The 13,919-nt window shown below is 45.9% G+C and overlaps 1 protein-coding gene across 1 annotated transcript; it reads right to left on the bottom strand.

Moving 5' to 3' along the window:
- Positions 1–867: 867 nt before the first annotated feature.
- LOC144160067 (uncharacterized) lies at positions 868–12,723 on the bottom strand. The gene is made up of 4 exons (XM_077691678.1): positions 12,295–12,723; positions 4,226–4,467; positions 3,517–3,551; positions 868–1,118 (listed from the first exon to the last, which is right to left on the bottom strand). Exons 1-4 carry the CDS (start codon positions 12,625–12,627, stop codon positions 868–870), a joined length of 861 nt encoding a protein of 286 aa, XP_077547804.1. The 5' UTR covers positions 12,628–12,723.
- Between the last annotated feature and the right edge of the window lie 1,196 nt (positions 12,724–13,919).

Raw genomic sequence — 13,919 nt, 5'->3', positions numbered from 1 at the left:
CTTGAACAAACAGGGATGGAAGTGAATGACAAAGGGGTAGACAGAAAGGAGGCAGATAACACGTTAAAGGCGGCAGCTTACTTGTAGTCTTCCTCACTGCATTTCCTGCCATTTTTTCATTGTTTGCTGTATTGTTGAAAATTTATCCGTAAAAACCGAGTAGCTGTAACGTCATCCCTTCACAAACGGCCAGTCTTTTAATTAAGGAATGCTTCGAACTGGAGTGAGGCCTTGTGGTAGATTGAGTTTAAAGGTGAAACATTTTAGGATTTTCACTGTCGTTTTGGTCTCTGTACATCTTTCTTTTGTATTGGGATTTACAAAAACTGTAATAGCTCCACTTTCAAAGTTTACTGGCAAATAAAAATTTATTGCTCACAAGAAAAAGTTTTCAGAAGTACTAATCAAAGCACACATGCTTGTTTTGTGCTTGTAGGTGGTTGGGATTTTGTATGCTGCAGCAGTGTGGCCTTGTTGAACAAGAACACTGTTGCAATCACAAAGGAACTCAAACTTAAATGGCCGTGTTTCAAATTTCCTGCTGTCATCAGCATAATTTGTCATGTATTTAAAAGAGCTGCCGTAAACAACCCAGAAAGCTAACAGTGCTGTCCACTGGAAGTAAAAGCAATGTTGCCACTGATCAAAACACAGATGTGCTTTTCGCCTGGGTCATGGCAGGGCCATGGGCTAATCTTTTCTTGCTTTGCTGAGGAAATTGTTGGGCTAGAATTAAAGAGTAACTGATACTCATTTGTCCTAATCAAATGAGTAGACAGTCTCTTCACACTATGGTGCTTTTGAACACAGCGAAAACCAGTGATGTCATTCCTCCCTTCAGAAATGCTCCTTCAGTATTTGGGAACCTCACGGGATAGTTTGTTTTGTTCTCTGCCAAGTTCCCGAAAAGTTCCTGTTTAGTTGTCGGGTAGTTTCTGCCAAATGTGACGTACCTTGAAGTAGTTTCGCCTGTCCCATTCCGCAGTCGTAATCCATCTGCCACCGAAGAACCTTATGCGCAGACACCTTGGAGTCATCGGCTCTGGAAGAGAAAGGAACACTTGTTGTGTGGCGGGCTGTAGATGTGTTACCTTCGTTGATTGTAGATAACAAGAGTCCTCATTGCAAGGCATGCCGTTCGACAGATTGTTTTGTAAATGTTGCATCCCATTCAAAGTAGAACTGAAGCGTCTGCTCAGTCGGAAGAATGATTAAGAGCAAAGAAGAATGCGATGGATTTTGAAATTTTTTCTGTCACCTTATCTAGTCTAAAGCAATTTCACTGCACAGAGGCAGCTGTACCACAACACATTTCTCTCTTTCAGACTTATTAATACGTAGCAGTTGTTTGAAACCAGTATGGAGGCACTTACTAAAAGCAATTTCTTGTTTTCTTTTTTTGTCTATACTCATCCGGCAGTAGTTTTAAATAAGCGAGCGAAATTACTCCGCTATTATCAGTGGTGGCTTGCAAAGACAGGAAGGTTTCAACGCAGGCCACTTGTATCAAGTTGCAGCGGCACTTGTTATCAAAACTTGTTTCTGAGCGAGTTGCTTCATACTTAAAAAAAAAAAAAAGAAGACGGCGTAGACGAAGAAGACAAGAAATGGCAGATACAGGTGCCTGTATAGGTCGTTTCTGTCTGGTTATTGCCATGTTTTCTTTTTTCTTTAACTAGTTAGCATCCTGGCACACTGTATTTGGCAGGTGTCAAAAGTTCTACTGTTTCGAAAGTGGCGACTATAACACCTCGAATTTCCGTTACAGAAGCAAAACATCTGTGTTTTATAGAATGAATTAGTATGTTTTATTATCAAGAGCCCTGTTAGGGGTAGGATGATGGTAGGATGGGGATATGCCACTCAATTTCATTTTGGGATCATGGGCCTTTCGTAGGAACCTTCATTCTTGTATGCCGCGTGAAAGACATGGTCAGGCCCACTCTATACTGCTGTGTGTAGACCACTCTCTACTGTGTAGGGGCCTACTGCTCCAAGTAAGGCTGTGTTACTTCATAGTACTTCATAGTTGATAACTTATGGCTCACCAACCATAGGTTTATTAAAATCGTAAAAAAGACGTTTCCGCTTCCGTATGGAAGCCTAAAGCATTGCTTATTTTTTCAGGCTAATGCTTTACTTATTCGCTCAGTGAACAAGGCGTCCATACAGAAGCTGAAACGTCTTTTTTACGCTTTTAACAAACCTTTGGTCGGTGACCCATAAGTTTTTAACTATGAACCCTTTTACCCGACCAGATGAAATTGTCAAACCTTAGATTTCATTTCACTGTTACTTCGACGGTGCCAGAATTTGCACCAACTGGTGCCAGCAGTGGCACAGAATGCAGGCCATTGCTAAATCTTAATTGTCTGCCTTGAAGCAAAGAAACCTGCCCCGCTTGGGCAGTACCCGCATAAAGCGCATGTGTACCAATGCGAGGAAGTGGCCAAGAACCTATAGGCCTCTTTGGTTGCTAACCAGACCTCGACGGTCATGTAGTGCGAAGAAGGTAATGTGGTGGGGCTCCAGGTAGCAGGAGTTAGCCAAGAACAGGTGGGAATAGCGGCGATAAGAGTAACCTGCAGTGGAAAGTTGCCGTTCAGCTGGCTAATGCGTGCGGTAGTACTCTTGTGCCTTGTGCACCACTACTGCACGCTTCTTTCTGCTAGCTTTGCTACCTAGTCGAAACACAAAAACAATTGAGGTGGTGTGAATATTGGAATATTGCATTGAGAATTGAGGCTTGGGTCCGAATCTCTGAAATCATGTTTTGTACGGGACCCGCTGCGGTGGCTCAGTGGCTAAGGCGTTGTGCTACTGAGCATGAGGACGCGGGTTTGATCCCCAGTCACGGCGGCCGCTGTTCTGATGGAGGTGAAAAGCAAAAACACCCGTGTGCACGAGATTTTGGCGCACGTTAAAGACCCCCAGGTGGTCAAAATTAATCCGGAGCCCTCCACTACAGCGCGCCTCATCGCCTGCGTGGTGTTGGCGTACTAAACCGTACAATCACTCAATCTTTTGTACGGTTGATGTGATAGGAGGGCATGAAGGCACAAAATGGATGCCTGACATAGCTTAGACTCGTCTTTATGCCTCAGTTACACTCACAGTGCTTACAGCTCATGCTGCAAGGCCCTGATGCACTATGGTGAGTACGCAGGTTTGTTTACTCTCTTCGTGGCTTCAGCAGCCTGAAGGCCCATTTGTTTTAAATTTGTGGACTGAATAAATTATGCAGGCAAATTTCAACTGCCTTATTTTACTGTTAATATTGCTGGAAAAAATTCATTTGGTGTCTGACTGAGGGCTCGTAGCACACGCCAGTCTGTGTCAAAGCTGTTCCTGATGGAACTCTGCTTGTATGGTATGGCATTAATGTGTCGTGTATGGTTACAAAACAGGGTACGTCATATACATGCGGTGTATTGTGTAGGTGGCAGTGCGTGGTCGATAGCACTTGGAATACCCAACCTTGTCCTTGGCTTTGTAAGTACAAACTATGAGAGATACTGAGATGATGTGGAGAGCGCATGAGGAATCCTGCTCTGCAATGACATATGGGAAACATGGGGGAATCATGTACGGGACGATACGGAAAGATCATACTCTACGCTAACCAGTTTCGTGTGCGGAGAAAAACGTGATATTACGTGGGATGACTAATGGCACCCTTGGTACATGCATCGTTACATAAAAAAAAGCGGTTAGGTTTAACAATTGTACGCGTAATTATCGTGAGCAAAAGGTCTATTTGACTTCGTTTTGCAAAAGCTAATGCACACAGTGTCTCGTGAAAGTTATACTTTATTGCAGTGGGTGGGCCTGTTTCTTGAGTGCTGACGAAGACAGTCTTACGGTCCGCAAAGTGCTTTCGGTTGAGATTTCAAAGCCTGCCGTCTAGCTATGCCTACCGGATGACAGGAGTCACTGAATTGGATTAGATTGGAATTAGATTGCGCTGAAGTGCACACACAGACAGCCCAGCCAGTGCACCATGCATGGCGAGACAGCGACCAAGCGCCGGCAAAGCAGCCGTTAACGGTCTCCTAGTCATGCGGTACTGTAGCGCCGAGACTCCGAGCGAGAGCAGCGGTGACGCCTCTCCACAGCGGATCACGTGGCGTGACTTCACACCTGCCACACTTGCGCTACGCGGCTCAAGGTCATTGCGACGCGGTGAATGACCTCGCGAGACATGGCGTAGTGGAGCTCCACTTACTGTGCCCGCAGTAGTAGCCCAGCGTCGTGCCAGCAGAAAGGGGCCTGCTGGTTGCAGCAGGCGGTCTTGGAGCCCTCGTATCCCGCGGTACTTGGCCAGTGGGCGCAGCCTTGCCAGAGGAAGAGGGCGGCCACGGTGGTGGTGTGCGTGGCCGCAGGTGGCTGCTCCCACAGGACGCGCACGGCCTTGATGCTCCGCCACAGGGCGGCCGCCAGGGGTTGGGGAGTCCCTTCCGCCGCCATCTGCGCAATGGGCGGGACATTGCGTTTTCAATAAGCGCTTACATTCCCCTTTCCTCCGTGCCTGGAAGCACCTGGAAAGGCCTCCTTATTGCCTACGCACAGAGCGGTACGGAGCGATTTGCTCGTCGCAGCAGATACATCTAGTTTCTGCTTAGCCAGCCCAGCAGTGGATCACATTCATGACATCAACTTGGCAATGATAAAATCCGCGGAGTACCTTTTTGCATGGCATTTGTTGATTGTGAAAAAGCTTTTGATTCAGTAGACACGTACCGCTGTAATAATTGAAGTGCCGAAAGAACAAGGAGTAGAGGAGTACATATTGGTCTCGGGGGACACATTTAAGGAGGGTGATAACCCTCCATCAGAAAGCGGTAAGTTTTAAAGGTGCCAGACAACGGACATCGCCTCGCAGGAAGCGTGATTGGGCGCGAGAACGTTACTAAGCTCATTGAGCGATTATCTCTACTAGCTAGCGCCCGCTTGAAGCTGTAATAGGACGCAGCGACAACTGGAGTGTGGAGAGGAGGTAGGCTGGCCGACAGTGATGCCACGGCGGAGAAAGTTTGCGGGGTGCCAGCGAGCGCCTGCGCAGTGCAGTTCGTTCTCCCCACGTCGGAGCTGGCACGTGTTTCGGCACACACTGGGGCTCTTCGATCTACACTCGGACTCACCGCGGATGGTCCGCGGGTAGTCCGAGGATTCCCCGAAGCCATAGGGATACATGGGAAAATCGAATGCCGGACTGCTTCTCGGGGAGTCCGCGGTGAGTCTGAGACAGTAAATCGAAGAGCCCCACTGTCGCCGTCCGTGCCAAGAACAAGGTACAAGGAGAGGTACTTCCAAGTACCTCTCCTATCTGAACTGGTGCCAGCGCTAGCATTGCGTCACCTATCTACAAAGAGTGGCCAAATTTTATATTATAAATTTCCAAAAACCATTAAAGGGCCTAAATTATCAGCAGAAATGAGGGAAAACGTGTGCTATCTGAAATTATGCCCATCAGAGTGTCTAATTACACGAATTTTCAAGCTTCTATTCGAATTACCCGCTACCCTGACACCGCCGCAAACTCTCTGCCAAAATAATGATGACGCCACGCCGACAAGCGTCGGCCCCGCCACTACACTCACAGAATATACTCTTCAAAACTTTGAAGAATATACAGAATATACACTTCAAAACCCAGACTACGCAGCACACCGCAGTCCCTCGCACTCGCGGTCATATCCAAGCCGCCTTAATATAACGAGCCCAAGTAAACACCTTAGATGATACTCCAGCTAGACTAAACAAGATATGGGGAGGTCACCCCTACTTGCTCCACATGTAACGCATAGCAGACCGAGATCAGATCCTGTGGAACTGCACAGCTATACGCAACACTACACACGCACCCACGCATGATGTCCAACCACAAAAAGCACAAGCGAAGCACAAAGGCAACTGGCGGTGTACATAACGCAACGTATTGAAGGCGTCACCAAGGTCCTCGGGAATGTGAGGACTAAGCAGTCCCCTTTGCATAATTAATAAAAGCTTTCCTTTCTCGCGCGCACGATCATATCTTAAGCTACACACGCATAGATGTACTCTGTCTTTTTCTCGTGTTTGTCATTGTTTTTCCCTTCCCGCCATGTTCATAAACCGTAACCAACTAGCTGAACAAGTTTGTTGTCCGTGCTAAGCCTAAGCAGGCATAGTTGGTTACGCTCTCTTTGGAATTACACCCCCCCCCCCCCCCAAAAAAAAAAAAAAAAACCAGAGGGAAGCGACAGATGAGACACGAGAGCGAATATTTTGACGGATGACTTGTTCCGACTTTCTCTAGCTTAAATTGGGTTGGTAGTGCGCAAGTTTGGTGCACGTTAATTGCGCAGAATTTTTGCGCAGCTTTGATGTCGTGCAAAAAATCTATCAGCGCCCAATGCGTGATTTGTAATAGAGAGGTACTATGAGCATTTTTAGGCGAAGACAACCACTCGCACTGTCGCAGGAGTTAAAAAACAAAACAAAAAGATGTGGGGGATGATGCAGGAGGGGGTGGGGAGGGGTTCACCACGTACAGGATTCGTGAACTACCGAAGCCCCGATAAGATAACCACTCTAATTAGGTATTATTTGTCTTTATGATTTACGACAAAAATTGAACTCCCACGTGGTACTTTTCGAACACTGATGTAACGAATTATCGGCTATAGCGAACTAAATACGACGTGTAATTGGTCACTCTTGAGTTCAATGACACTCTTTTTATAGCGAAACCGAAACTGCAAGACCCACTCGTGATATAGGTTGTAAAGAAGAAATATTTGCTTCGCGCAAGGTTCAAAACGAAAGCTAGAATAAAAGAAAAAGCAAATTGAAAAACGGAAGGTAAACACAACCACTTTCTTATCAGCTCGAAAAACTGCAGAAGTAAAAAATGAACTTTCGTGCGTGGACATTGTGGAAAACTTCATCCTGCTCAGTGCTGTTAAAAGCCAGCAGAAGAAGATAACGTCTTTTTTTTTTCAGATAAATAAGAACACAGGACTGTTTTGTTAAACCAACTGTGTTCTGTTTCACAATCCCGTACGCATGTTAGGTCCATTTAGTTTGAAATGCCGTAAGGAGACACGTAATCATTACTTCGTTTGTAGTGGGTTCAAAGCTTCGGGTAATACGTTATGGTAACTAAGATGTTCGCTCGAGCCCGACTGCTGATTTGTTAGAGCCGATTTTACCTCTACTGTTACAACGGATATCGGACATAGTGAACTAATTTACTGCCCCGACACTACTTCGTTTTAACAAGATTTGACTGTCAATGCGTAAACCGATCTGCTGTACAGCGAGCCGCTATAAAAGTGGACCTCACTGCTGCACGTACGAGCATTGCTGGGAAAGCATTTCTAAGGCGCCATTTAAGCGCTTTGGCACCGAAGTAGGCAGGTCCTTTTAAAAATACCTCGATAGCACGCCCATGTATCCCCGCTTTAAAGTCATCTTTACTGCAAAACAAAAATGAACTGCCGAAAGTCCATCTACCCAGGGGCAATATAAGGGGTCTTGTGTTGTAAATGTGGAAACCATAGGGCAACGTATTAAAAAAAACTGTGGTTGATTCCTCTGTCATAGGAATCATTAAAGCACGAAAGCGAAATGTGCAGCGAAATCTGCAGCTGAGCATGATTTGCGGGTCGGCGGCTGTCTTGTGGGTGTGCTTGGCGAGTGACGTCCTGCTGGAGGGTCGCTTCGGCAGAGGTGTACTGGCGTCATTTCCGTGACGTATATTAGCGTAAATGAGATGATTGGTTGAAATAAATTTTCAAACACTAAACAAAATAAGAAAAAATTTAAAAAATACGGAAAATGGCGAAGCGATTACAGGTGGAACTTCAGCGAAATCTGCATTATTGTGGAAATGCAGGGTGTTCCACGTTTCGCCATTTTTCGTAATTTATTACATTTTTCTCATATGCGTCACGGAAATGACGCCAGTACACCTCTGCGAAATCTTGGGTATAGCGGCATAAAACACTTTCGTGTTGAAATATAAAACCCGAAAGCGAACAACTTTAAGTATTTTAGAACAACTTCATTTCGAGTTCATCAATTTGTTCTCGCACTACATACGCCTAGCCTCATGGTTGGCTCAGTTGGTAGAGCGACTGCTCCGGTTAAGCGGTGGTCCCGGGCTCGAATCCTGGACCAGGACGAATTTTTTTTAACTGCGAAGTTACTGAGAAAGCTGTGTAGCTTTCCTTTGTAGCCGTATGGCTCCATTGAGGTGGATGTCAAACTTTCCTTCGCAGAAACTTACTCCACCTTTGGGATTTCCCCGAAATGTAGCCGATTAACTTTAAGTATAACGTACTCTTTAGTACTAAAGGTTGCTTCCCCGTAAGGAGGCCCTGCGTGCAGGGGTGCACCCTTTACAGGCCCCTTGCTTCGTTGTACTGGCGTCATTTCCATGAAAGATATGACGTCAGTAAAATATTGGTGTATCCGGGAATAAAACACTTTCTTGTTAAAAAATTCTTAAGAAATTCGGAGAAATATCTATTAATGCGTAGCATTCGTATACCGCTTGTTGTGAGTGGGAGTTTTTTACAGCCAGATTTTCTGGCTTTTCTAAATCCTGTCCGACCAATTACCTCCATTTACGTTATTACAACGAATACATTGGAAACTTTCGCGAAATCTGCATTATTGTGGAAATGCAGGGTGTTCCACGGTTCGCCATTTTCCGTAAGTTATTATATTTTTCTTTTTTAAAATTTCCAAATTTGGTTCAACCAATTATCTCCGTTTACGCAATTTTAAAGATTACATTCAGAACTTTTGCACAATCTGCATTATTGCGGAAATGCAGGACGTTGCACGGTTCGCCGTTTGCGTATTTTTTTATTTTCCTTAATTTTTTCTAGTTTTGCAAAATTTCTTTCGCCCAATTATCTCCATTTACGCCGTTATTATAACCATTACATTTGGAACTTTCGTTAAATCTCCATTATTGTGGAAATGCAGAGCGTTACACGGTTCGCCATTTTCCGTATTTTTAAAATTTTTCTTATTTTGTTTAGTGTTTCAAAATTTCTTTCAACCAATCATCTCATTTAGGCTAATATAATGATTACAGGTGGAACTCTTCCGAAATCTGCATTATTGTGGAAATGCAGGGCGTCACACGGTTCGCCATTTTCCGTAAATAGGTATATTTTTCTCATTTTCTAGTTTTTCAAAATTTTGTTCGACCAACTACCTCCATTTACGCTATTATAACGATTACAGGTAAAAATTTTGCGAAATCTGCAATATTATGGAAAAGTCATACGTTATACGTTTTACCATTTTCCGTAACTTTTTAATATTCGTATTTTTAGTTCTTGCAAAATTTCGTTCGAATAATTATTTCTAATTACGCTATTATAACGGTTGCATTTCAAACTTTTGCGAAACTTGCATTATTGTGGAAATGCAGGGCGTTACGCGTTTCGCCGTTTTTCGTAATTTTTTAATATTTGTTCTTATTTCTTAGTTTTTCAAAATGTTGTGCGACTAGTTATCTCTATTTACGCTATTGCAGGGATTACAAGTGGAACCTCCGTGATATCTTCATTTTTGTGGAAATGTAGGGCGTTACACGGTCCTAGCTATGGGGGTACTCGGCAAAGAATGCTACGCATCGATACCGCTACAAAACCCGACATATTCCTACGAAATGCTATACAGCGAGCCCCTTTAGAGTTGGCTCCACTACCATACGCATGTATTGCTGTTAAGACGTTCTTTAGCGCAAATTAAGGAATCTGATATTAAAGTCATCATCATCATCACCAGCCTATCTACGCCCACTGCAGGGCAAAGGCCTCTCCCATTATTCTCCAATAACCCCGGTCCTGTGCTACCTGCGACCAATTTATCCCCGCAAACTTCTTGATCTCATCTGCCCATTTAACTTTCTGCCGCCCCCTGCAACGCTTGCCTTCTCTAGGGATCCACTCTGTCACCCCTCAAAGTATCAAAGTATGATATCAAAGTATGATGGCTCAAATTCGCTTTGTTAAATACCTCCCTAATAAATACCCCACGCTATAAAAAGTTACAAACCGAGCCCATTTAGATTCGTCCTCGTACACGGACGCATTGCTGAGAAGACATCTTTTCAGGGGCCATTTAGGTGATTTTTCTGTGAATACATGAAACAACCCCCATGGCCTTTTATTAATGCCAGTTTCTTATGCGGTGAGATTGAATGTGAGACTCATCAAGCATGACAAATGGACTGGCACGTTTCCCCGTAGATTCCGCATTTAAACATTAAACGCATTTAAACATGGCGATTGAGTTGGGTCACCATCGCGGTTTCGAGGGTGGGGATGGGTCGGAAAGCACTGGTAGGTTTTACATCACAACGTTGTTAGCAAGTTTGTATTTGTTTGTCTGTTTTGAAAGGAGGGGTGAATTGCGGAGTCAACAGCGTACCAGGCCACTCTTGGTGGAAAACAAAAGCGCTCAAAAAACAGGGACGAAGGAAGACGTAGACAGCACGGCGCTTTTTTTTCCCTTCCTGTCCTTCGTCCCTGTTTTTTGAGCGCTTTTGTTTTCCACCAAGACGAACACATACCAACTAACCCAACTTTCCGTTCTACCAGGCCACTCCCCATGGCCTGCCATGTCAGGGACTTACACGACTTAGACGTGACAGAACTGACATGACTTGGGAATTCAGACAGCGAGACATACTTTATCAAAGAACGGCGTCGCAGTGGTCATATACATTGACTGTCTGGTTGTGTATTGTTATGCCGACAAAAAAACAACAAACTTCGGTACTGTGGATACGGGTGCATCGCCAAATCGCGTAACTTTTGCCCTCATTGCCTACTTTACCAGGCGATTTCCGTGGACAAACTATAAATATGCCGACAGTCAACCCCGTTTCCCCACATCGTTTTCTTGCCCGCCACTTGGTAGCAACTTATCTCACGTCCCCTTACCCCAGCATTCTCACTTTTCAGGCTTATTTTCGAAAGACTTCTTGTATACTATCCACAACACAGGGCAGCATTGCAAACCTGACATGCATAGTTAGTCATGTTGGCGAAAGTGCACAGGTACGGCGAAAGGACCAGCCACAAGGGCGCTCCATGCTTAGTAACGTTGAGCACAGGCATGGAATAACGACCAGGTCAACGCATAACGTAACTGACATGCGTAGTTAACTTCTCAGCCCCGTCCTGTGGTTGTTGAAGGGGCCGTAAAGACAAAATACAACTTTTGTTCATTTATAATATTACCTTGTATCGATAACAGTGGATGTCAATTTTAACGCACACTTTAAATAAATAATCAAGGTATCAGAGATAACGCATGAAGCAGTGGCGACTTCTCAGCCGTTTTCCGGCAACTTCTCTCTGACGTCACAGAATCTTCTCTGTACGATTGGCTGCCGCCTCCGACCTAAGCGACCGCCACGAAACACGGATGGTCGATTGTCGTTGGGCTTCTAGTTTAGTCTGACCGCATCGGTTGAATGCCAACGTGCATTTAACTAACCGATAACTATGTGTTGGTGGCCGACATCACGCCACTCCTGTCAGTATTACGTCACCGTGGCGCGAAATTTAAAGATTTATCAATATTTCTTGCGTTTTTTTTTGTTAGAAAACAGGTTTCCTGGCTGGAATGGCGCGAAATTTAAAGATTTTTCAATATTTCTTGCGCTTTTTTTTGGTTAGAAAACAGTTTTCCTGGCTGGAATGGAGCTGAGTGAATTACCAAAGGGTAGTTCCTTCAAAGTGAGCAATGTTGTATTTTTTCTCTCCTTCGGCCTCATTTTCAACCCAGTGCAGCGCTTAACAGTCCCGTGCCAGTGCCACTGTTTCACGCACACACACTTCGCATAAAAAGTATATACACTATAGCGCCCTCATCGGCGTACAGGGGCCGCCATAAGTGATTGGAACAAGGATACGTGAATATCAAAATATTTGTCGTGCCGGCTTTATGACAGCCACTATCAGTTTACAGGAAGCCGTTTATATTAGTTAGAACTCCTTTCAACGTACACCAATGCAGCCAGGCAGTTTCCGGAAGTAGAGATTCCGGCAGGCGTCTAGCAGGCGCCGTAAAATCCCCCCTCCCCTCTGCTTTTATCTCAAACTCCAATGTTGCCAACCTGCCTTCTGACCATTCTGCTAAATGTAGCGGTCTTTTTTTTCACGATTTTTTCATGAGGGGATTTCATGACTCCTGCTAGACGCCAGCCGAAACAACTCTAAATTTACGAGACCGTGTTCCAACGACACTTGGCGGCTCCTGTGCGTGATGCGCATATACCTTCTTGACGTACGCGTCTGGTGGCTCCTGCCGGTGGAAGGCGAGCCATACGCGGCGCGCCTGGTCGTGGATGGCGCCGGAGCACCAGACCGTGTCGGCCATCAGGCTGACCTGGAGCAAGGCCAGCCAGAGGTCCGGCAGGCTGTGGCAGGGAGCCCCGAAGTCGTCGTCGTCGCCGCCGCTCTCGTCCAGCCGCTGGGTGCAGCAGCCGCTGCCGGTGTCGATGGCGTCCAGCGGTGCATCATCGCCCGCGTCGCCGACCTCCGGGGACCGTCGAGGCGACGGCGGGCCGGCTGCCGCGCGGCTTGGCGTGGCTTGCTGCGCTCCGCTCATGGGGAGCCGACAGTCGTGCGGCCGTTCGGGGCACACCGGGCTCAGGCCGCGAGCGCCACCGCGCGCATTTCGCCCCTAGCCCCGAGTGATGATGATGATGACGCCCTCAATGTTTGCGGCACGTACCCACACGGGGGGATTGGCCAGGGCTAATTCACTGATAGTACTGGGATAGAGCTTTAAACTACTAATTTGATGAGCTGATGATGATGATGATGCCCACAATGTTATAGCGCGTACCCACAAGGGGGATTGGCCAAGGCTAATTCAGTGATAGTGCTGGGATAGCGCTTTAAACAATTCATTCATGAGCTGTGTAGAACCTGATTACCAGCGACCACCTGGACGTCCAGAAGCTACTGGCATCTAGGGCATCGGTCGCCCGGTAATCACTTGGATTCCCGGACTAAGGAACCACTCCTACTTTATGGCTAAATAAAGTTTCGTACTACTACTACTACTGCTACTACTTGATGAGCTTTTCATGATGATGATGCACACAATGTTTTTGGCATGTACCCACAGGGGGGATTGGCCAGAGCTGATTCACTGATAGTGCTGGGATAGCGCTTTAAACCATTCATTCATGAGCTGATGATGATGATGATGATGCCGACAATGTTTCTGGCGTGTACCCACAAGGGGGTTTGGCTAGGGATAATTCACTGATAGTTCTGGGGTAGTGCTTTAAACCAGAGTTACTCAATATAGACAGTTGCGAAACTCCGCTTCAGAATCCGGGCGGCGCTAGCCCCCCCACTCCGTGGAAGCTGAGGGGCAAGTCGACGCGCGCGGCACCTAGGAGATAAAAACGGAACTTCGCTAAACTATTATTATTCAAAATTCTTCTGTAAAATAAAGATTGCTTTTTAAATTAAAACACAATAATTACGTAAAATTTACTTGTGTTTTTGCGGCTTTTCTTTTTATGACTTACGGCAGCAGCCGCAAGCACTTGAGTACTGCTTCAACGTCCTGCCGACAGACGACAGGCTAGTCAACTTGCCCCGTGCTTGCCCCGGCGCAGGGGGGCAACCGAAGACCGGCTTTCGATACATGGGGCCTATGGGGAGTTTCGCAACTGTCTATATCCAGTAACTCTGCTTTAAACTGCTAATTTGATGAGATGATGATGATGATTATGATGATGATGATGATGATGCAGGGCTCCAACTTTGGGCAGGGAATTGGCAAAGCAGCCGCGTTAGGGGGTGATTATAAGCTAGTAAACTTGGTGATGGACAGGATGACGGCAAGCTTTGTTTAACACGAAAACGACCGGCCCAGACACT

This window comes from Haemaphysalis longicornis, unplaced genomic scaffold (assembly GCF_048455015.1).
Source record: "Haemaphysalis longicornis isolate Haplotype H1 unplaced genomic scaffold, Haemaphysalis longicornis Haplotype H1 scaffold_10, whole genome shotgun sequence".
Lineage (NCBI taxonomy): Eukaryota > Metazoa > Arthropoda > Arachnida > Ixodida > Ixodidae > Haemaphysalis > Haemaphysalis longicornis.
Note: the sequence above shows the minus strand (reverse complement) of the source record. Positions and strands in the feature narration are given on the sequence as shown.

Bases quoted from the DNA above. Each gene is read 5' to 3' on its own strand.
- LOC144160067 (XM_077691678.1), bottom strand. From the start codon at position 12,627: ATGAGCGGAGCGCAGCAAGCCACGCCAAGCCGCGCGGCAGCCGGCCCG. The intron at 4,468-12,294 runs GTATATGCGCAT...CCCATTGCGCAG, and splicing joins CAGACGCGTACGTCAAGAAG to ATGGCGGCGGAAGGGACTCC. The intron at 3,552-4,225 runs GTAAGTGGAGCT...ATGTCATTGCAG, and splicing joins GGGCTACTACTGCGGGCACA to AGCAGGATTCCTCATGCGCT.